We start from the raw sequence: 23,235 nt of genomic DNA, 5'->3' as shown, positions 1-23,235 counted from the left end.
TCGTTTTCATCTGGTTAACTGGTTGCAACCTGAAATTGTGCGCAAAACTGGAAGCTAAAAATCAGCCATGACTGTTCAATGATGTTGTTAGTTACCGAGTCCGGACTCATGGAGCAGCTGCTGATCAACCTATAAGAAGTTCCACAACTAGGTTGTTTATTGGATGACGACCGATACAGGATAAATGTTATACATTCTATTTTAACACTGATATTCTTCCTTTATTCTTAATGTCAGTTTGCAAAAAAAAAGAAAAAAAAACTCAAAGTAAACATTTGGTGAAATCAAGAATGAGACATAACTTCATTGCTTCAACTACACAAATTTTTTGGACTCTTCCACGTCCTCTTGATTACATTGTTTTTTTTACTACAACACAAGAAATGAAAAAGAAAAAAAAAAGGATGCAAACATCCAGCGTCGGCCGTCGGGACCGTGTGATGTTTCCCTGGCGATGCATATATATAAAATACATGATCCCTGTTGTGTGTACAAATGCACATGATGATGATGCAGAGCTGGAACAGTTGTGGCGTCCGACAAAACGAAGGGTGGGTTCACATACGTACACGTCATCTCTCCATATAAACACGCATTTACCAACAAGCAGAAGGCTTTCTGGCTTTAGAAGCTAAAAACTACACTGGACCTTTTTTAAAAAAAAAAAAAAAAAAAAGAAAAGAAAAGAAAAAAAAGACATTCACATTTCCGAAACCGTGATCTCCGTGGCCGATCAATCGTCTCTGTCCGTCAGTCCTTAGCGCCACCACTAGGAGGCAGGACGCCAGCGAGGCGCTCCAGCTGCGATCTGTGCCTCTCCGTCCGGCCGCCGTCTGTCCATTTCTCCGCTGGTCACTCGGCTCACTCGCCAGTCACCGCTCAGCCCCGATGAAGACGCCTTCACCAAGTTTCTACTGGCATCAGTGAGAGAGTGAACCAGGTGTGGAGGAGAAGTGTGACGGCGCTGCTGTGTGTTTAGTGTGCGGATGTCCAGAATGTCCATGCGGTTACCTGTCCGGTCGGCTCTATGGTGAGGCGGGGGGTTTGCTACCACTGTAATGAACCTTGTATCTGTTCACCGTCTGACCTTTCACCTCGGTGGACAGGCAGGTGGTCTTGCAGGGGATCATGTCCTCTTCGTTCTCTCCCATCAGCCAGTTCTGGACCGAGCGGGAAGCCGAGGCCGTCACGTGATCCGCCAGCCAGCTCTGGTGCCACTTGTCGAAACGCTGGTGCTGACCAGCCGCCACTCTGTGCTGCGACTGTGAAGAACCACACGCCGTTCATCTCTGTGTCAGCACGAACATGTCAAAGGAGGGTTTGGGGCCTTACCTTCCGGGCCTTGACCAGCGCCCCTCTGCGATACATGTAATCCTCAGAGTTCATGACGAACACCATCTTGTGTGTGTTGAGTTTAAAGCGACAGTCCAGACTCCCGGCGTTTTCCACACCCAGCTGCCGGTGCCACTCCCTCCTGCAGCGCATGGCTTCCACTTGCCGCACCTGCCAGCGACGGAACCGCCGCAGGTTTCTAAACAACAGGTGTTTTTTCCGTTAATTTACATATAAAATGGAGCTTAAAAGGAGCAGAAAACAGATGTCCTTCTCGTCTGTCATTTTCAGAATCATTATCTCCTCCATGCGAGACAGGACAGAAAACTAATATAGACATTTCACTGTCCACGTGCTTTGAAGACAGGCCCCAGAAAATGGTTATTTGAACTGCATCTATGGAAGCAGTGCGTGATCCATAAATCTATCTATTAAACAGAAATGAACCAACCCCAGCCATCATCAGAAATGACACGTGTTACTGATGCATTTACACAGGCTGTTCAGCTTCCAGCAACAGACAGATGTCTGAGGTGACCACAGGGAACGAGGCATGGTGAACTGGAAGCTTAACAGTGACCACTTAAGCAACGCATTCCAACATGTTAGGGAAGTTCTGAGAGATATTTGGCGCCATCTGCTGGCGAGATCTTATACCTATAACCATCAAGGTATTTTTCTTACCTGGGCAAAAACACCGGTTTGAAGAAGTAGCCTTCAGCCTGGGAACAGAGGCTGGACTCGGTTCCTACGAACTGCTCCATGTAGCTGGACAGGCACTGGCAAGACACCCGAGAATGGAGATGAATAAAAACAACAGAAACAAAAGCACCAGACTGACATTTGCCCGAGCACAAATCTGTTGAGAAGAGAAGGGAAACTCACCTGCACGTCTAATGGGTCGTCGGCCTGAGCCTCCTCTGTGTCCAGCAGCTCCAGGGTCATGGTCACATTGCCCTTATTTTGAATGAACATCACCTAAAAATGGAAAGAAAAATGAAGTTATTGAACTGTCACTGTAAGACATGCCACTCGAAGCAGTGATGATGAAGCAAGTTCAACTGAAGGAACTCAATCTTATGAAGTCCTCTGTGATGTGACCGAGAAGGTGTTCCCGACAGGGGACTCTCCTACCTTGAAGCAGTTCTCCTCAGCCATGACTCGTTCAGATTTCCACTGATAGCTGGTCTCCCACGCGGCCCGAACACACTGTGAGGACAGATTCCCACCAGCAGCGCCTCTTTTCCTCTCAGCAAGGTACAGGTCCACAACTTGGAGACAAACCTCGTCGCTCACCAGATGCTGAAGCTGAAGGGATGACAGGATGAAATGAGACGTTTGTCAAAGTGAAGTGGAGACAGACTTAAGCGTCCTCAGCAGACACACACCTGTCGGATGATGTTGTGAATCACTTTGTCGATCGTGAAACCGATGTAGGCGTGAATGGTGAACATCTCTCTCAGCGTGTCTTCATACTGCGTGGCATCCAGATTCCCGTCCAGCAGGCTGCGCACCATGTCCAGGAAGGCAGGGTAGTACTCCTCCAACTCCACATCACCTGTTCACACCAATTCACTGGTTAAAATAATTTCTTTTCCAAGCCTGTTCATATCAAATGTATCAAAAGAACATAGTAATTGGACCAGGCATTAGCCTGACGAAAGAACTGATGACACCCCGTGGACAAACGGAGAAATGTTTTCTTGGCACTAGTAATTTTTATACGTGGCCATACATAAATATTTTGTCATGGCATGACCGACAACTGAACATCAAATGAAGCCCGACTTTGTCGATGCCACCATTACTTTCATTCCATTATCTCAGACCAAGACTTAGTGGTAGTTTTGATTTCACATTTTGAAATTAACCTTACAAGCGAACTTTAAGCAGTTCACCATGCCATGTACAGTGCTGTACACAGAGCTAAAAAAATAATTAAAGACCGCACAAAAGGTGCCACAATAAAACTGAGTTGAGTTACAATGAAACCAATAAAACGAATACGATAATAGAATAAGGGTAATGACTGAGATAAAGTGTCTGTGGGGATAAATGCCATGGAACAAAAGTGCATTAGACAGTGATGAGTCTAAATCTAATATAAGTGCAATCTCAGAAAAATTACTTTTCATGAGCTTTTCAACCCACAACAGATGCATTTGGAACACGCAAGCTCACAACCACATTTAAAGGTTTGACAGGTTTCAAGTAATGAAAATAGTAGGATGTATTAAGTGAAGGGGAAGCTACAACACTTGACCACAGGAGGTGAAGGGCAAGTCTTCCAAAAACATTTTGAAAATGTTTGCCAGTATATGACGCGCTTCTAAAATCTTTTCTTAAAAAACAGCAACACAGGTTTTGAAACATGCAACATGGAATTCCAGCAAGCATGAAAAAGCTGCACAAATTTGTTGGATCACTAGCATGAACTAAATGTCAGCAAGGTAGATAAGGTAGGCAAAGAGGTCATTCCTTACTTTAACCCTTCATTGCTCAAACATCTAAATAAATAGTCCCCAAGCTCCGCCAAACTTTGGCAGAAACAAATATCACCTCAATAAAAATACATTTATGAGTTCATTAAGTCAAGAGACTTTATGTTCACGAAAAATCCTGTTATCTGAAAGAAGACATATCTAAATGAAACCAATAATGGTTGAGGAAGAAATGTTTTTACATCAACAGTTGGATTCTCAAGGTTATTCCACACAATTACGTTTCTTGCATGTTCAGCTTCTAAGCGTCAATGAATTTAAAACGTCTTCATCTTTTGGATTTTAAAAGTATCATTCTAAAACCATTTCACAGTGCGGTCTATCAGAGAGCCGACATTTACTGTATTTCCACGTCATACGACAAGGAAAAAGATTCCATCTCCATTTGACCAGGGACTGGTTTAAACTCATACTTACTGGGCTGTTTGAGGCGAAGCTCCATGGCAAGGTCACACGCCTTCTCCCTTCTCCCCTCGGCCATCAGCAGTCTCTCGCGGCTCTGCTCAGCCCGGTGCTCCAGCAGCTGCCTCTCTGCCTGCCGGTATACCCGCAGCAGGCGTGAGCACAGAGTCTGATGCAGCCGCAGGAAGAAATACCAGTTGTTGTTGACAAAGAAGAGATTGTAGACTCCGTCCAGCTCTTTCTGGAACTCGGCTTCCGGATCACGCAGATCAACCTTCTCTCCAGTCGGTCCCGAGGTTGTCTCGGCAGGCGGCGGTCCAGAAGAGGATCCTGAAACGGGTGCTGCCTGACTGGTGCTACTGGGGGTGGTGGAAGAATCTGTGTCCGTTGGTTGTGTTGGGCTGCAGCGCCTCCGTCTGGACTCGCCGTTTAACTGCTGCTGTGGTTGGGACTGATTCTGGTTTTGGGAAGGTTGCGTTTGAGACTGATTTCCTGCCGTGGCGCCGCCTCCTGGCGCAACGGAGGAGTTACCGTTTCCTCCACCACTCCTGTCGCCCCCTCGTTCGGCTCCATCCTCCGTTTCGACCTCCTCGTCAGTCCATTCCTCAGTATCGCTCAGCTCTCCACGCCGGGAGAAGAACAGGTCCGGGACGAAGTGCTGGATGATGCGCTTGATGTGGTCTTTGTCGTCTTTGTGGATGGTAGGCTGCCTTTTCACATGGTAGATGATGAGGGCAGCGGCGTCCTCCAGTATCTGCTTGTCCTCATATGTGAAGACCATGTGTGGTTCGCTATTCGAAGCGGAACCAGAGCCATTCCGACCCTGCTGGCCAACGCCCCCTTCTTCAGTGCTCTGCTCCTGTCGCTAAGAAACAGAGAAAGGAGATCAGCTGTCTAATCCTGCTTCATTGCCAATTATAAACTTGATTAGGGAAGCAGCTTGGAACTAAAAATGGGTCTTTTCAAACTACTTTGTCCATTTTTATAAAACTCTTTTTCCATCTGATCATTATTAAAAGCCGACAAAGCATTCTGCAACTGTCACCCACTAGTGGGCTGCGTCTCACATGACAAGATTCAAGACACCATCAAAGACACTGGCTGTGAAAGGAAAACAAATTTCCACCAAGTGTTCACCATTCTTCACCTTATTTTACCAGACAAGTCACTACACGATGATAGGTATCTAACAGGTAATCCACAGACCTGGACCAGTGCATTTGAAACCATGAATGTTGTCAAATGGACTCTGAGGAGCCACATGTTATATTAAATTTGTATTCTATCACATCAGTAGAGTTTTACAGCGACAAAAATAAAACACCATACAGACAACAGGCTTTTCAAACATCATGCTCACGCCGGTAATTATCTGGGTTTGTCTTTCACTCCAGGGACACCGGCTCAGAATACTCAGCACATGTAGAGAGCCATTCAGAAACAAAAGAAGCCCAAGTTACCTCATCGTAAACACTTTCAATCTCATTGAGAAGGCTCTTGGAACGCAGCGCCTTCATGTCGTTCTGTTTAAAGTTGACTCCTTGGTGGTCGAGTGACTTCAGATAGGCCTTCTCATACTGCTCCCTCCAGATCTTATTGAAGCCCTGCTGAGCCTCTCTCCACTCCTCCTCTTTAGCTTTCAATCTGGAGATGACACACAAGGCAGAGCTTTCACATGATGCAAGAGAATGCTTGACCATTGCAGCATTTTTCAAAGGATTTACCAACAGTTCTCTGTTTAAGAAAGTACTGAGACGTTCCCACCGTTAAAGATAACCCTAACACCATCAGCTAACTTCCAGGAATAGAGGAGTGAGGTGGAGGAGAAGTGCGTGTCCTTCAACAAACCGCATTGAAAATGAACTCAGACAACCAACAGAATTGTAGCAATTTTAACTGAGCTAAAGCAACCTGAATAGATTAATTCTTTATAAAATATTTGTTACTTTAAGAAAGGGTCATGAGGCTTGATACAGGTTCATACTGTTCATAGTGGTGCCTGTGAAATCCCTCCCACACTCCCGCTACAAGCCTCACACTGTAGTGAGAAAGTTGAGCGAAGCACTTACACCAGTTAACCTATGCTCAATGTTAGCCAGCTGGACACAACACTGACTGGTGCAGAATATGGTGAGACGTCCAGAAACACAACTGGATCCATCATCGCTGCTATCTACACGAAAACAACTTTTTCTTCCAGATCTGTTAACCAGCCACTTTAATCAAGTATGGCATTAAAACTGCACCATTTCAGGCATTAACAAGAACCAATGAAAAAGTACATATGCAAAGCCCATCTGTGTTATCGTAACGCTCAGCATAATGCTGATATTCCAATAAGCTGAACAGCTGCCGCCTGTCGACTTGTTTGCTGTCGTTCTTGATGTGAAGAGACGACTTTCAGGGTGATTAAATAGAGAGGTGGGGCTGAGACATCAGGTGGATAAAAGGCCCGTCTGACTGAACCTGTCTTTCCTTGGGAAGTTTGAGAACACAGAATGGTTGTAACATTTTTGAAATGTATGAATTTTGTCATCAACACACTTTGCTCAAACCTGAAAAATGATCAAAAGAGTCCTACCTCTTCAGTACAACAGGCACAGCGGTAGCAGGACTTCTCTTCAGTCCCTCGATGATCTCTGGGGCCTTGTCGCCATAGATCCGGTAGACAGCCCGTCGCTGGATGACCTCAGATGTACCACCCAGGCAGTCATCCAACCGGAACCGGTCCTGGTCCTCGGGTGAAAGGCGGGAGAGCTTCTTCTGGACACTTTCCAGCACCCGAATCGTGGCCAGGTTCGTCTCAAGGACAACATCCAACTTAAAAAAAGGATGTAATCAGTTTAAGTTCGATACAAAACAGAGTGTAGGAATAATACTTTTATATTCTTCTCAGAAGTTTTACCTCAAATCTTTCATCCTCACAGCGATGGAGCTGCTCCTCATAAGGAGTTTTCTTTGAACTGACAAAGGTCGAGTCCTCAGACCAGGAGGGGAAGGACACCCACGTGTCATTCAATACCTACCGATACAGAAATTGTTGTTGTTGTGAGCAAATATGCATTTCGCTAAATGTCTATACAAAATTCACTTTTATATTCATTAGTGGGATAACCTCGTGACTAACTTCTGCAAAGACATTCTTATTGCAACACATCAGCGTTGAGCTACTGTTTCAGGACAATCAAACGCATGAATCTAAGCCCGACACTCACCTCCTTGCACAAGGCTGTCCGTCCACTGCATTTGGGCTGCTGGTAGGTCTTGGGCAGAGCTCTGTAGCTGGACCCAAGGCGTTTGCAGGAGGCATAATCCACCTCCCTGCCCCCACCTCCCTCCATGTAGCGGTCCGACAGCCCTGACACAGCATGAGAGAGCTCTTTGTCTCCCAGAAACGACTTGAACTGTGTGTACAGTTCAGGAAATTTCCTGGAAGTAGAAGGATGAAATCATGAGTGACACATAAATTGGAAACAGATGACCAAAGTGCACCACCTTCAAGGTTTCAGACCAAAACTCCATTTAAATGCAAATTCATCATGGTACAGTTCAGACAATATCATCAGGTCATTTACTCACCCCAGGAATGGAGTAACCAACTGCAGCAGTTCAGCTCCTGAGACCACTTCCTGGTTAAACAAGGCAATGCAGCGCAGAAAGTTTTCATACACTTCTTGACTTTTAAACAGCCGTCGAACCTGAGTGAAGCAAAGACAATGACATTAGAGATGAATTGAGAAAGTGAAAACTCTAATGAGTCGATGGGGGAAATTGATCGCTCACCTTATCAAAGAAAGAGAATTCTCGCAAGACCCCGTGCTTTCCAACCGAGGCAAAAGACTGATCTTTGGTGCAGGAATACTTCATTTTCTTCTAAAGCAGGAAATGAAATGTGACAGAAGAAGCAATTATGCAAAGTGAGCAGAAAATAGCCTGATCAAAAGATAAATCTTACAATCAATTCACTGTCACTACTGTCAGGGAGGTTCAAATTCAGAGAAAGTAATTGTTGAAATACAGTGAAACTCACTAACGTCTAAGAAATGGCACGTAATTTGATTTGAAGGTTGCATTTTCTGTGTTTCTGTGTGTTGGAAGTTGGAAGTAATCAAGTTTAAGGGATATTAGAGCCTAAATGAGACAAACTATAAACTTCAATACTTGTGAAATTTATCAAGATATTTCATTCAAAATATATAGCATTCCAATAAATATAGAGCGCTCCAATGGAGAGCGGTCCGAAGTAATATTACTTCTTCTGTTTGAACCATCACAATAGTGTATCAATGAAACAACGAATGACGAACAAAAATAGATTTCAGAAAATGTATTTAAGTTCCACGATAATAATACAAATACTATCAGAAAAGGAAGTGGAAAAATGGCATGAGAAAGATAGCCGAACTCTTTATAGTTAAAATGTCTGACATCAAGCTCTATTTTGATTATTAGAATCACACAGTTCATCGATGAAGTACCTTCAGAAGAGGAGACATGTGCTGCAGTAGTATGGGTCTGGGTCTCTTCTTATTTTGTTTGGACCCCGAGTCCTCTTCCTCTGGTCTCTTTAATGGCTCCTTACCTCCTGTCAAAGAGCTTCCCGTAAACTATCAAAAAAAGGGGCAAACAACATCGTAATAATGATTATTAATAATCTCTACAATCTTATCACACAGATCCTTGTCAGTTAGGTGGTTTGGGGCTGTTTCACTCGATAAAAAAAAAAACATTACTCACCAACGATCTCTTCGCATCTGGCAAAAACTGCCCAAACTCAGCCAGCAGGTCTTCCTGTCCTTTAAACAGACTGGCAACCTTGGAGAACACCTCATCTTCAGTCATTCCACTGCTACCTCTGCTCCCACGGCTCTCTTTCACCTCCAGCTGCTCCTTCTGAAAGTGGGAAAAATGTCATCACTGTAAACTAAAACTAAGCAAAATCATAGTCATTTGTCTACAGAAGATGAGCTCAGGAGATTCAAGAAATACATATGTGGTGTTACATAGCGTAAGAGAGGCAAATAAACAAGTATGCAACAAACACACTTGGTGCCACTTGGTGCGTAGATATAAGCAAAGATAAAGCATTTGTTTCATATCTTATATCATCATTGTAAAATAATAAAATTTCCAAACAAGCAACAGCTGGATTTATGTTTACACGTAACACTGTTTAAATAGAAATGAGGATTATGATAATTCACCGACTTTTGGGAATTCATATTTAAACACTTCCTTAGGATGGCAAAAGGAGACCGCATTCCACTCACAAATCTGGTTCTCTCAAGGCACAAAAGCATAAACAGGAATTCATTTTGTCTTTTTGTGTGAAACAATATTTCTTTCTGGTCAGATCCCAAAATGTATTTATTAAAGGCAACAGGCCTGTACATTAAAATTCTCAAAGAAACATTGGCTCTGACCTCACCACATATTTCACATCTTTAAGAGAATGAAGACCTTTTAAGGCCAAGCAAAGATGATCTTTCTCTTTCGGCTTCTCCCTTCAGGGGTCGCCACAGCGAATCATCTTCCTCCATCTCACCCTGTCCTCTGCTTCCTCTTCTCTCAAACCTACAAACCTCATGTCCTCCTTCACCACCTCCATCAATCTCCTCTTTGGCCTTCCTCTCCACCTTCTGCCTGGCAGTTCCAATCTCAACATCTTCCTACCAATGTACTGGCTCTCTCTCCTCTGTACATGTCCAAACCATCTCCATCTAGCCTCTCTGACTTTGTCTCCTAAACACCTGACCACATGTGCTGTCCCTCTGATCTACTGCTTCCTGATCCTATCCATCCTGCTACCTCCCAGAGAGAAGCTCAGCATCTTCATCTCTGCTACCTCCAGCTCTGCCTCCTGTCTTTTCCTCAGTGCCACTGTTTCCAAACCATACAACATTGCTGGCCTCACCACCCTTTTGTACACCTTCCCTTTCATCCTTGCCAACAACCTTTTGTGACTGATGACACCTGACATTTTTCTCCAATGATTCCATCCTGCCTGCACCCGCTTCTTCACCCCTTTCTCACACTCTCCATCGCCCTGGACAGTTGAGCCTAGGTACTTCAAATCCCCCACCTTCTCTGCATCCTGTAACTTCACCTGTTCACTTGGACAACTTATTAAAAACTTTTTAAGGACATGTTATAAGAGTCGAAAGAACACATGAAAACCCTGCAGTGTGTTATGGCATTTACATTTTACCAGCAACCGAGCCCAATAAGTCCAATTCTGTCTACAGCACATCTCAATGATACAAAAGCAAAAGAAACATACCTGATAGGTGTGAAGGATCTCTAGGAAAGCTCTGTAGATCTCTGGGTGATCGAGAAAACGGTTCTTGATCTTGTTTACATAGCTAATGGCACTGTCAAACTCCACTGGGCTCGTCTCAGAGGCGGGAGGGGACACAGATGAGGCGGCCGTCTGGCTCTGGTTCTCTCTGCTCGCCAAGGGAAGAGAGAGTCTGCTCGGAGTTTCTGGAGGCCCGACTAAGTTTAAAGATGATGGTGACTCCGTCGATGTTGCTTTCACTTCAGTGGTCTGTGGTGGCTCGGCGTCGATGTTTGGGGCTGAGGTACTACCTGAGGTTGCAGGTACTCCAGATGTGGCCACACTCTTGCCCTGTGGTCCAGGAGAGACCTGATGGAGCAATATATTACAGAGGTTTTATACGTGCCGTAAACCTAAACAGAAATAGTAGTCTTGGCTGATGCTTAATCCGTGCAGACATAGAAGAATGTTCGCACAGTATAGGCTTGATATTCGTCTCTGTTATGGACGCCACAGCAGCAGCCAAAGTCAAGACTAGACTGCCATTATTTGTGCCACAGTTGAGGGTGGTTTTAAGGAAATTACGGCATCACAGCTCTGTGGATGGTCCATGACTAATTTCACATAACCCAATTTGTCTTGTCCAGTCGTGCTTTTAATATTTTCAAGCAACAGCATTACAATATAGTCAGTCAACACACCATCACAATACTGCAACAAATTAACAAAAAGTAATAAATTTAAAGTTCCATCTGTTCAGGATTAATTCTGTTTGGCCTGGTTTCATTCTAAAAAATTTAAAACTGTTTTTTTTTGTATATTGTCACATTGCAGCCATCTTGTTTGCACTGAATTGGATGTTAAATCACAACAAGATGATGCAGGTTGAGTCCCTATACGTGGTTATAGGACAGAGTTTGAAAGGAAAAATGCAATGCCCTCTCATGAGTTTGTTAGGTCACAGGAGGTTGCAATGCCCTCTCATGAGTTTGTTAGGTCACAGGAGGTTAAGGGAGAGAATATTTGTTGGATTTTTAAAAAATAATAATCGACATATAACAATAACTGGTTGCCAGCAGTTAAATATTATAGTTTGAAACTAAAATCCTTTCACTTTCACCAATGTGCCTGTGGGACTAATAGATGCCATCTAATCTAAAATGGTTTATGTAGAAGCTCCACAAAGAAAAGAAAGTGTATTTTGATGAGAAAATTTTAAGAGAAAACAACTGTATTTTGAGGTGTCCTTGAATTTATCCAACAAATCAAAAGCACTTACTGCCATTTACAGGACAATACAACCAGAGGATTAAACGGGCTGAATTAAATCAGCATGTGGATCTGATTTAACAGCAATTACATCCACTAGAGCAATTTGCTTACCATTGATGGTATCTCTAAATGTGACGGCATTTAAGATGAATAAAGTATATTTTCTTGGTTGCGACCAAGAGATCTTGTCTCAACTTATATACCCATTTTCGTCAACATTTAAAAAAAAAGAGGGCAACTTAGTTTGGCATTGAACTCGGTATCCTAAAAGCCAAACAAGGCCAGACAACCACTTTGGTGCATGGATGTGACAAAGGAAGAAATGAAAAGACTGTGTGACATGGGCGAATGCACAAGAAAGGTTAGGGTGAAGGAGGCTGGCTGCTGAGGCAACCCCTAACAGGGTTGAAAAGAAAAAAGATGTGCGCCAGTAGATAGTCTGGGATGGGTTAAGACAAACGTAATGTCCACTAGTGGTCAGATAAAAACATAAATGCCAATTTATTTGTGATATATACTGACAAAGGACTTAGATGACATACTGACAGATTTGGGCATTGTGTTTACCTGTGTGGAAAATGGAGACTGGAGGAACGCAATTCCATTTTTGGGGACTTCTATCCGATATCCTGGTGGTAAGAAAGCATTGAACCCCAGTACAAGGTCTGGATGTCCATGGAAGAGTTGCGACACACGGTTTATTACACCTGGTGTATCAATACTGTTGGAATCGAAGAGACAAAAGCATAAATGTGTTAAACAATCAGAGGTAACAAGTAATACACTTCAAGCATAAAGAGATGTACTACCTCTGTGACTTGAACTCCTTCATTATGTCCAGAAACTTGTTGTATATGCCAGGATCATTGGCAAACCGAATTTTGACTTGGTCCAAATATGACAAGGCATCTTCAACCTAAGGATTGAAACAGAAGCGCATGTGTTTACTTGGACAGCAAGATCAATACTGTAGACCAGTGGACGTTTAATATCAAGTCATTTCCATTGTACTTTGCCAGCCTTGGTCGGTGGTCACCAAATATTTTTACTCATAATGGAGTCAAAGTATACGTTTGAGGTAGACACTAAAAAGATTTCAAAACATTTGTGACCAACACAGTACTTGGACGTACTTTTTTAGAAGGACCGTAACGAATATCAGTCAACCACAGCACCGAATGGCTACACAGCAGTGTTCGTGAATAATCGAATGTGTCTTTAAACGTATGGTTTGGTTTGTTTGAGGCGATACGTTAGAGAAGCACACCATTTGCTCCCTTCATTGTCCATCTCGAGCAGAGTATCAACACATGCACAAGTAAGCGGAAGGTGGCGACCGAGGCAATACATTCACAAATACAACAAAACAACAGTTTTTTCTTTCCTCTTGGCTGCCGTTCTTTTTTTCACCACGGTCGAGTGAAGATTAGGTTACGGTGGAAAACTGTGCATACACAAAAGCATAGTCACGAAGAGTCCTGCTCTGAAGAGGCAGCTCTGCGCTAACATTAGCCAACTGACGATAATAACTCCATTATCAGCACAACACCCAGGCAGACATGTATCGAGACGGTTCCCTTCTTAGCACCGTCGCACTGGCAGCACCGGTGCGCTACCAATAATAACCAAACAAAGACACGTCTAATGGAGGTGGCAGCCAAGTGAGACCGCCGTTGTCGGCTGGCCTGGCTGACGTCCTACACTTTGTTCAGGGTGGCTGAAAAAACGAACAAGGAGGAACTTCCCACTACCGAGTTTACTCACAGGAACCATGGCCGACCGTCTGAATCGAAAACTAGCGAATATGTGTCGGTCGACTTTCACTCACGAGGGCGCTGCTCTGTTTAACGTGAAATAATGAAATGTCGTCCTTTAACTGCGCGGCGATGGGATACTTTTAATAGGCCAGCGAGCTAACTGGGGTTAGCCAAGTCGCTGCTCTCCGCTCGTGAGTGGAGCCTCAAATCGAGCAACAAAATGGTTCTGAGTCCAAGTGACTTTTCACTTTCCCCGTCGTCCTCTTACCTTCAGCTTCTGGAAGTGCTGCTGTTGCACTTGCTTTTGTGTGATAACGTAAGGCTTGTCCTGCATCGGGTTGATCTGCTTCGCCGCGCTGTGCGCCTGAATCTTCGCCATTACCCCGGCGACGGGAGGCTCCGGTGCCGCGACCACAACTTGACGAGACGCTCGGGTGGTACCTACAGTTGTTGGCTAGCCGACACAACGTCCTCTCGGTCGGGAAGCCAGCCTGTCTGCCTGCCAGTGAGCAACACTACTTTGCTTGACTGGACAGTCTCGGCACAAAAAGAAAGAGGGTCGTGGAAAAAAAAAATCAGCAGAGTGGATGACTGACAAACTGCTAGTCACGGCGACTTTGGTTGAACATCACCATCGAAATAAACAACCGGAGGCAGGACGCGTCGGGAAACACACCGAAGGACAATGGTTGCCGTTATCGTTTTAAAATAACTATCTCCTGTCTCTTTAAATTCGGCGGCAGCGGTCTATCTTGGCGTCCGGAAGCCAGAGTAGGAGTGAAAAACTGGAGGGGTGGGAGGGGGTGGGACGGTAATGCGCATGCGCGTTGATGGGAGGAGCTGCTGTTCACAAGACTCAGATTGCGACACGCCCCCTACATTGCTACAAAGAAACGCTACTCGACAATGACGGTATATCGCTTCACAGTCAACCAAACAACATGAAATGTACCAAGTCGATATATGAATTCAACTTGCGCTACCGTGGACATTCAGCCGCTCCTTAGCAACCATTCGATCCTGACTCAATGTTTACGACCACTGCTCCCTTTGATTCTTTCTGGGACATCGAGTGCAAAACACACAACAACACGTCCGGCAAAACATTTATTAGTGAAAGTGATTATTCAACAAAACAGTGAAAAAAAAAACATGTAGGCGATTCAGATCATAGTTAGAGACAATCTTTTTACAGGTCTTGAGTTGCAAGTCTCCATCTCTGTAGCCACTGTTGAAAGGTCAGTCCTCCTTTTGTGACCTCCGGTAGAACATGCTGTACCGGTTGATCCCACCTACAGCAGAATTGAAGAAAAACTGTACGGGTCACACATATAACAATGAATAGGGGAAATATAAGTCTGATGTAGACATCAATACGTCCAAGTACAATAAAGTCACTTGCCTCAAAGTGCATCAAAATTTGTCTCATTTTCACAAGCAGAAATAAAGAATAGTAAGCTCAGCTATTATACTACTTAGGTTCTTCTTATCCCAGCAGAGAGTGGGAAAAACACACCTCCAAGATAAAAACTTGGGTCTCAAGAGGTAACCTTGTAAAGCTATACTGTTAGAGAAACCAATTAAGCAAGACGACCTCGCTGCCATGTAACCGCATAAATGAATACTGTAGGAAGACCTTACATGTACTGCATGTCGGTGGATGTCAACTAAAAGCTCTGTTTGCTGCAACAGAAGCATGGAAATCTCTGTTGCTGAAAACAGTGCTTCATGTATTTACAGCATTTATTTGAGCCCATGCTCCACTTGTGCAATCCCTGAGGTTTCTCTCAACTTTCTAAAGGCTCATTGTTTTACATTGAGAAGTTCTCAACAGTATTGAAACGTTAGTTTGGCCTTACCAGTAAGAGATGGCAGTTTTGACTTGATGCCCATAAGACAAGCCCTGTGAAGTGCGTTTAACAAGGGCGCGAACTCTCGGTATCAATGTACTCAGCAGCTTCTGGTCCTCCTCGGTGACTTGTGCCAGTAAAGCTAGGATCGACACCAGTGTTAGACGCTGACGACAGCACGCCTTTATTCACCAATGAAAGGCTAATTTCCCGTCACCTTTGTGATCGGCTTCCCGCAGCAGCTTGGAATCCTTCTGTGTTTTCTGCAGCGTGACTGAGTGACGATGCAGTAGCTGGCGGAGAAAGCGTAGTTCGAGCCGCTTGTGGCAGGCCTGGTAGATGAACTCCTCTGGAGCCTTGAGAAGTAGAGGAAACATGGGTTTGGACACACACAATTCACTAATCTTAAGAACTGGGTCAGAAGACTCAGTTGGGCTGGCTGCCGTGTTGGACTAGGCTGCAATGGAAGTGGCCAAGAAGAATACTTCTGAATGTTTTTCTGCTCATTGTGTGCATGATTTGTTTCTAATTAAAGCATCACAAAAAAACCACAGAAACATAATTTTTGAATTCAACACATGATTTAAACAATTTGATAACTTAACTCTTTCATCCACTCACCTTGTACATGGGGAAGTCTAAAGTGTGACACAAACTGCTGAAAGTCGGGTCATGCAGGCGATGTATGGACAGCCGTGACGCAGGAGTTCTCTGTTCTCTGAAAGAGGATCCAGTATATCCGGATCAATTTTCCATTTTTGATTCAACGTGGTCAGTGATTGTAGCAGTTCAATTCAGAGTCTTAGACGTTCTCACCCTTCGACAGTCCTGCGGTCGAGACCATTGAGGGAGATTGAACCAAACTGCCTGGTTTCCTTTGAAATATTGTTTCTGAGAGCCCTGGCTGCAGCGGTGATGCTGTCAAACTGTATGACTACTTCATCCCGGAGGAAGCCCTGTAGCTAAAAGCGAAACATAAAGGCTGAGAAACAACATGAGAGAATCATTTGTATACAAAACTCCAGACACCTCTTTGTGCAAACGGATCAACTCTTTCTTGGCTGTTGAGTTTCCTTCAATCAAGCATCTGATCTGCTCCTGCCTGTGGATCTGAGGAACGCAGAGAATCGTGTCCATTTAAGCATCACGTTTAATTTTCAATCAAGTGAAAGAGCCTTATATTTATTCACACTCACCACTTGTTTTCTGAAGTCCAGAATATTCTTCTCTTCTTTTTTAAGACTTTTGAGTGTCTCTTGTCGACTTCTGGCCTGCTGGTCAAGCTGGACACACCAATCTCTGATGTAATCCCGAGCAGCAGTCTGCATCACACACTGCAGTTCCAGGTCCAGAGAGGATCTGCAAGGGCAGTTAATGAAAAACAGAAACAACAAAAATGATTTTGAGCCGGTCATGTTTGAAGACTATGGTATAAAGCAAAAAACTTGTCATGGCTGAGTCAAACAACAAAATCTTGAAAATCTTATCCAACTAGATAAACTAGTCATAATTTCAGAAAACTCACTGGCCCAGAGTCGAGTCTTCGATGAGCTTGTCAGAACCACCAGACACCTGCTGCTCAGCCTCTTTCCTGCAGGCCAGCAGCTGCTTCCGAAGCTGCTGTACTCTGGTTCGAGTTTGCGCTAGTTCAACAAAACTATTCTCCACATCTTGCCATGCAGCCTGAATTGAAACACAAACAGAAAGTACAATTTAAATTTCCATATTTTTGACCATAACCCACTTAAATGTTTAATGTCTTTTATACCTGTAAAAGGGCCTTTACAGACGGCAAGTTCTTCTCTTCTTCTGTAGTGTCATGTAGATGATCACCTTCGTAACGGAACCTGAAATTATCATCACATCTAGATGAGTAAGTAGTTTGGCAAGTACATTTGGAATGTTTGACCTACCCGAGAGCAGACACATCTTTTGTTATGTCCAATGAGGAAACTTTTTCCTCCAGTTCATTCTGCTCCTTGGAGGCCAGGTATTGCAGTGCTGATATTATTTGGTTTGGAGGATAAGAAGCCAACAGATTCTGCTTACAAAGTCATAGATACAAACACTGTGATTTTAGACTGTTCTTTTAAAACATTCTGGTTCTACTTGTTTGTTCAAAGCAGACTTACCTCCACTGAATTTAACCAGTAATGGAACATCGTAGTCCACATGCTGGGACAAGTATTCAGACTATTAATTTAAATGATCTTTAAGATGTGCTGTACATTTGTTAAATACATACTGATTTGCTGCCGAGTCTGTTTTCAGTTCACTCTCTTGTAAAGACTGAAAAAATTGGACCCGTTCCTGACAAAGCTGTCTGACTTCACACTGAGGGAGGAAGAAGAAAACATGAATGAATGGGTTGTAGCAGACTTTGAAGTCAAGTAGTCAATAACTTTGTGTATGAATCAATTTTGGCAGCCAATGATCCTCTTGAGTAGCGGTAGGGTGGTGAGATCTTACCAGAACCTGGGCTTCAGTGGCAGCATTGCTGTTCACCTTGTAGCCGTCATTGCTAATGGGTGACTGGCTTTCAAACATCACCTCGACCTCAGCTTTACTGAAGAACAGAATACAAGAGTTGTCATTCAAACCATCACCATATGGGCTCATAAATTCCTGAACTCGCTTGTACCGTTTCATTTGCTCCAGTGTCTTGTAGTAACCATTGACTGCTTGTATATCATCAGCTAGCAACATGCGGCCAGAGGCGCACCGCTGCCTAAAGGCCTGCAGAAGCAAATCCCTGGTCCGGCTGTCCTGCACCTGAGACCAGGTGCAGTTTATTGACTGCTCTGCAAGCATATGGTCAAACAATAGTGATATCAAGTTCAACATTTTTGCTCACAAGACCATTGAAAGGAAAAAAAAGAGATAATCCAGGACTGAAAAAGATGCAAATATTTACAATATATAGCAACAACATTCACAGTTACAAAAAGTCACCATCTAAGGAAAGGTCTCTTGAAGTCTAAAGTACTGTACCCATCCAAACTAGATAGACCTATTCTTTTCATATTCACTTCAGTTCAAGCGACTGAGTAGTTGAGGTCTGTACTAAAACAAGGAAGTCACAATCCTCACAGGACTAAAGCTCTATTAAAACAACACCCGACCTGAAAGACAGACTGAGTAAGAGAGTAAGTAGGAATGCTTCACTAACTCCGATGATGTACCGACCTTGAGTGGCCATCTGTTCTTCAGTTGCACTGATCTGAGTGTCCAGGTAACCAATTTCAGCACGCAGCTGCTCTATTTTCTTTTGAAGTTTACTCTGCTGTTCAGCCACACTCTCTCCCTCCTTCTGCTTTGACTGAGAACAAACAGATCAGTTCATCATCATTCTGAAGCAAATATATATAAAAAAATAAATGTCTGTAGCTTACTTCTTTGTCTTGAAGAACTTTGTACCTTAAGGTTCACATTGTGAAGGAAAGCAACATTGTGATACATTTAACAATAGTTAAAGAGGGATGTAAGACTGAACATTAAATTAGTTATAGGCCATTTTACAGTAAAGTATTGCAGAGATAGGCCAAGTGTGCCAATATAAAATAAAAATTTTGAATACCATTTTGTTATGCAGAGAAATCTCATCTCCAAAACAAAAGGTCACTACAAAATTGCTTAAATCAACAAAATACATTCAGTATACACATATTTTTGTAAGATCTTGGTTTCATAAATGAGTCTGATCATGCTTAATGCCAGGATACCACTGAAGATTCCCTCGCATCATCTGAACATTCCTGAAAGAGAGAAATCAGAAATTCAAGAAGAGAAAAACCTAGCTTGAATTGGAGTAAATTGACTTTATACATATGTTAAACAATCGTGAAGAATCATTGGTGTTTGATTTTGTTTTCTTTAGCTCAATTTGTAGGATTGGTTAGTTTTCACTAATTGTGAAAAGAACATTTTCGATGACTGAGTTGAAAACCTTTATCACTTCTCTTTCACCTGCATTTCTATTTCATATGTGTCCTACCGTTTCAACAACAAAGAAAGTTGTTTGGGGTAAGAAAATAAATACTATTTTATCAATAAGCAGGTAGAGGATTAACTCAAAACTTTCTTATTCAGGGTCGCCACTTTATATGGACCTAGTTCTTTGTCAAAAAGGACATGAATGTAGTTTATTCAAGTGTACAATCACAAAAATAAACCGTGGGTCAAGACAAGAATTCCGTTTCCTGGAGCAGAGTCATGTGTCATGAGTGTCATGAAATGATACGTTAAAATCTTCAATGCTATAGGAAAGGATTCAGCAGAAAGGTGTTTCAGAGCTATCCTATGATTAACCCTTTTGTGGGTTTTGAAGGTATCTAGTGTAGAGATAGAGAGTGAATCAGTCCAAGGTTAATAACCCTGTTATAGAGATTGCAATTGCAATCTTCTGCCACACAAAACCAGGTGATGGAAGAAATTATTGCAAGATACTATTACTCACACTATCGACTAGTTCCTCATTTAATATAGCTCTTGTCTATAAAAGGACGGAATATTGTACAGATAAATTCGTACCTTTGTTGATAAACATGATGGATGATATAAGTCCATATTGACTTCCCGGTACCAACGCATAGGCTGCCAAAATAATCACGAAGAGTTAAGAGCAAAGGCAACACAACCAAGAGCGGTGGAAGGCGTCACTGCTTAACACATTCTCACGTTTTAAAGTAGCTGTCATTAGGCAGCCTGTCCGCGGGGAGGTTAAACTCCTCAGTCGCCCATCGCTTCAACTGCTGGACCAGATTTTTGTCGGCCATCCTGGAACAGAGGGATGTAAACAGTTAGCTGTCATGCTAGTAGTAGCTCGCAGGACTAACTCGGTTTGTTTGGTTTCAAAGGTCCACACTGGTTCGTATGTTTGCCCATAGTTGAATAAGTCTCACCTAAAGCATTAACAAGGAGGAAAACCCAGAACGTGTCAATTTTTCTAGTTTCACGGAAGGTTAGAGAAACTCTAACTTCCCGCCCGTTTCAGATACTTCCGCCCTTTTCAAGCTTTCAGTGGAGTAGCGCCCTCTGCTGGACTGGTTGACACTTCGCTCGTTCATCCAGGTATCTGAATAATATTTGAATATTTTTTGACACCGTTAAAATTTAATTGAAGCGAATGCATTTCAAAGACTTGCTGTGGTTGTAGTTATAGTTGTCGAACAATTTAAATGCAACAATGTATGTATTGTGTTGCAGCGGCCGCCGTCTGGCTGTGTGATGTAATGTCTCAGTTTGGACGAACGAGGGCGTGTTCGGACAAGACACAAGCAAACTCAAAAGCCTGAGCACAGGTCTTATGAGTGTCGTCCAAATTTCAAATCAGTGTTTTTTTGTAGTGTAGTGTATTCCAGAATCATTCATAGGTCATACAAAACCAAAGACCTAAAAAAAGACAATACAACAAAAGCATCATATATTAAGCAGATATTGTCCAGTTTAATATTAAACAGAAATTGAACCAGATGGATTTTAACAGTCAAAGTAAACCTTTATCACCCAGAATGTTACACTTTATCCACTCATTCAACATAGAGGGACTCTGTATTTAATTATAAACTATTATTTTTAGCAATAAATCCAATACTTTGTTAAACGTTCTCCCGGTTGATATGATCTGTTCCGATTCAAAATATCAATGATGGTACATCTATTGTGTCACAACAGTGCACCATCATTCTTTTGTTTTGGTGTGCTGCCAAGGATGCAAAGGTCCTCCAGGTGGTCCGCAGCTATAACCAAGGTCCCCAAAACAGTGGCGATGTTCCCATTGCTGCATGTGGTGAGTAAGGGTGAGCTTGTTTAGCTTACAACCCAGCAGCTTGGTCTGAGTCTGCCTGTTTTTACTTGTTACGAGTATCTTCTAGTGCACTTTGCAATTGCATATTGACTTGTGCAGCAGTCACTGAGGCGAGTGTGATGACAGCGATCACGCCATAAGCCCCACATGAGCTCCGGCGGCTGTTTTCTGTTGACTGATCCCAAAGAGCCGCACTCCAGCAGACACACAGCATAGCTGCACAAGTGTGAAGGAAGCATCCCCCTCTCTGTCTGTCACAGACACACCCACCAAAGCCTGGCGCCAAGCGGGTCCCCCCCCTTCACCCCTCGCACTGACCTCCAATTATGTCATGCGAAAAAGCTGTGTCCCCCCGAAAAGCTCGCTTAATCAAACCCAATTAATTCCGCTATTTTCCCTTATTATCCCTGGAAAGGATCGCGTCCTTCCAATAAGACTGTTAACTCCAACCGAGGCCCATTCTGATCTGCCGGCGTGCAGGAGCCGAATAATGGGCCTCGCAATTAATCAATTAGTAATTAGCGACTTGGTTGTTCTTATTGATCAGAACAGCTGCAAAGGGGGATTCAGGACCACTCACCACGTTTCTAAATAAGTTTGAAGAAGTTGACATAACTCAAATGGAATTTGATACCATTTGATATAAGGCATGACAAGCAGATGTTTTACACTGGTATCTACGGAGGAGGATTAGGGCCAGTGAAGAAAAAAAAGTGAGAATTCTCACTTTAAAGTCAGAATTCTGAGGAAAAAAGTCGGAATTTTCACTTTGAGATTACAGTGACTTTAATCTCAGAAGTCTGAATTCTCACTTTAAAGTGACAATTCTGAGATCAAACTCAGAATTCTGAGGAAAAAAAGTCAGAATTCTGATATCAAAGTGAGAATTCTCACTTTGATCTCAGAATTCACAGTTTTTTTCTCAGAATTCTGACTTTAAAGTCACTTTAAAATCAGAATTCTGAGATTAAAGTCTCACTTTAAAGGCAGAATTCTGCCAATAATTTTTTTTTCTTCACTGGCCCTAATACTCCTCCGTAGGTATCATACACAACGCCAGGAGTGTAAATTTCAACGTATTTTAAAATATATTTCCTGGTAATGCCTCTACTTCCAGTCTTTTCTTTGTTATTTTATTCTGGGACTCCTGCTGTTCCATAGTATTCATGCCTGCTTAAACACTTACTCAAACACTGAGGTTCACCACACCAGCGATGTTGGTTTATTGTTGATAGTTAAATAAGTCACTGGGATTGGTTTGTATAATGTCTTGTGGCTTATTGCAGCTCAGTGAGGATGTATAGCCAGGGTTTGACAGACCTTTTACCATCAATACCTTCAGTGCACACAACAATGAGCCAGTTATCGAAAGAATATGTTTGATGAAAGAACAGTTGCATGCGTCCAGGTAGTGCAGAGTGGGGTCAACATGGAGGAAGCTATTGTTACTTCCAGTCAAAAGACGAGTCAGAAACTGGAAAGCTGAAGACATTTCCATCTTCTCTTTCCAATAGTGAGGCACCTTGACGCCTTTTCCCACTTCCTTTCTAAGTGCTGACTCTTAGTGTTACTGAGGACAAGTGCGCCATCAATGAAGAAACAATTTTAAACTCCTTATGACTGAAACGTGGGAAACATCGATATGGAGCACATTGACATACATAGGGCTGGAACTCAACAAAAAATAGCAATGGCTTTTATCATTAATCCCAATTTTAATGTCTGACCTCAGAATGGTCACATTTAAACATCAGGGCCAGTGATGAGGGAAGTCTTTGCTGCAGGTTAAGAACATTTGAACTTAAAAGTTTCTGTCCATCGTCCATCATCGTGGATGAAGAGAGGTGAACATGTGGCTATGACATCACAATGTATAATGCTGTGCACCAGGAAGCGGCGCACTATCAATGTTCATTCTATTATTTGAATGGATTCATTATTTTTCTGTACTTGATTAATGGAAATGAGTCTCTATTTAATTCTCTTTTGCATTCAAAATGTAGAATTTACCTGAATTTTACCAGTTTCCTATGCTTTT

The 23,235-nt window shown here is 42.9% G+C and overlaps 2 protein-coding genes across 5 annotated transcripts; both read right to left on the bottom strand.

Annotated features, from left to right (window-relative positions):
- Positions 1 to 122: 122 nt before the first annotated feature.
- Positions 123 to 14,305, bottom strand: sin3b (SIN3 transcription regulator family member B). 2 transcript variants are annotated; one of them, XM_053859626.1, is made up of 19 exons: positions 13,549 to 13,681; positions 12,594 to 12,700; positions 12,352 to 12,505; positions 10,516 to 10,881; positions 8,973 to 9,128; positions 8,714 to 8,842; positions 8,019 to 8,108; positions 7,815 to 7,933; positions 7,451 to 7,664; positions 7,141 to 7,257; positions 6,817 to 7,055; positions 5,696 to 5,879; positions 4,251 to 5,100; positions 2,721 to 2,890; positions 2,467 to 2,640; positions 2,218 to 2,310; positions 2,017 to 2,111; positions 1,333 to 1,531; positions 123 to 1,262 (listed from the first exon to the last, which is right to left on the bottom strand). In XM_053859626.1, the coding sequence occupies exons 1-19, from the start codon at positions 13,555 to 13,557 to the stop codon at positions 1,026 to 1,028; spliced, it is 3,702 nt and encodes a 1,233-aa protein (XP_053715601.1). In that variant the 5' UTR covers positions 13,558 to 13,681; the 3' UTR covers positions 123 to 1,025. The 2 variants fall into 2 exon arrangements, with proteins under 2 accessions (XP_053715601.1, XP_053715594.1); XM_053859619.1 differs by lacking the exon at positions 13,549 to 13,681 and adding an exon at positions 13,810 to 14,305 and having other exon boundaries at positions 124 to 1,262.
- Positions 14,306 to 14,643: 338 nt separating this feature from the next.
- Positions 14,644 to 20,416, bottom strand: haus5 (HAUS augmin-like complex, subunit 5). Of its 3 annotated transcripts, none has more exons than XM_053859652.1 (20): positions 20,293 to 20,416; positions 20,069 to 20,167; positions 19,922 to 19,984; positions 19,114 to 19,146; positions 18,784 to 18,808; positions 18,578 to 18,710; positions 18,033 to 18,192; positions 17,861 to 17,957; positions 17,637 to 17,725; positions 17,524 to 17,566; positions 17,305 to 17,435; positions 17,160 to 17,238; positions 16,917 to 17,074; positions 16,588 to 16,750; positions 16,421 to 16,501; positions 16,208 to 16,353; positions 16,013 to 16,109; positions 15,609 to 15,747; positions 15,401 to 15,533; positions 14,644 to 14,833 (listed from the first exon to the last, which is right to left on the bottom strand). In XM_053859652.1, exons 2-20 carry the CDS (start codon positions 20,164 to 20,166, stop codon positions 14,731 to 14,733), a joined length of 1,971 nt encoding a protein of 656 aa, XP_053715627.1. In that variant the 5' UTR covers position 20,167; positions 20,293 to 20,416; the 3' UTR covers positions 14,644 to 14,730. The 3 variants fall into 3 exon arrangements, with proteins under 3 accessions (XP_053715627.1, XP_053715644.1, XP_053715635.1); XM_053859669.1 differs by having other exon boundaries at positions 16,208 to 16,347; XM_053859660.1 differs by having other exon boundaries at positions 17,305 to 17,432.
- Between the last annotated feature and the right edge of the window lie 2,819 nt (positions 20,417 to 23,235).

The sequence above is a fragment of the Synchiropus splendidus genome, chromosome 1 (genome assembly GCF_027744825.2).
Source record: "Synchiropus splendidus isolate RoL2022-P1 chromosome 1, RoL_Sspl_1.0, whole genome shotgun sequence".
Classification (NCBI taxonomy): Eukaryota; Metazoa; Chordata; class Actinopteri; order Syngnathiformes; family Callionymidae; genus Synchiropus; species Synchiropus splendidus.
The sequence above is the reverse complement of the archived record's forward strand: the minus strand, read 5'-3'. Positions and strand labels throughout refer to the sequence as shown.

Excerpts from the sequence above, each read along its gene's own strand:
- sin3b (XM_053859619.1), bottom strand. The coding sequence starts at position 13,920 with ATGGCGAAGATTCAGGCGCACAGCGCGGCGAAGCAGATCAACCCGATG. Across the intron at positions 12,506-12,593 it reads AAGGAGTTCAAGTCACAGAG|TATTGATACACCAGGTGTAA; the intron begins GTAGTACATCTC and ends CGATTCCAACAG. Across the intron at positions 2,311-2,466 it reads CTGAGGAGAACTGCTTCAAG|GTGATGTTCATTCAAAATAA; the intron begins GTAGGAGAGTCC and ends TTCCATTTTTAG.
- haus5 (XM_053859652.1), bottom strand. The coding sequence starts at position 20,166 with ATGGCCGACAAAAATCTGGTCCAGCAGTTGAAGCGATGGGCGACTGAG. Across the intron at positions 19,147-19,921 it reads CATCATGTTTATCAACAAAG|GAATGTTCAGATGATGCGAG; the intron begins GTACGAATTTAT and ends TCTCTCTTTCAG. Across the intron at positions 18,193-18,577 it reads AGAACAGATGGCCACTCAAG|AGCAGTCAATAAACTGCACC; the intron begins GTCGGTACATCA and ends ATATGCTTGCAG.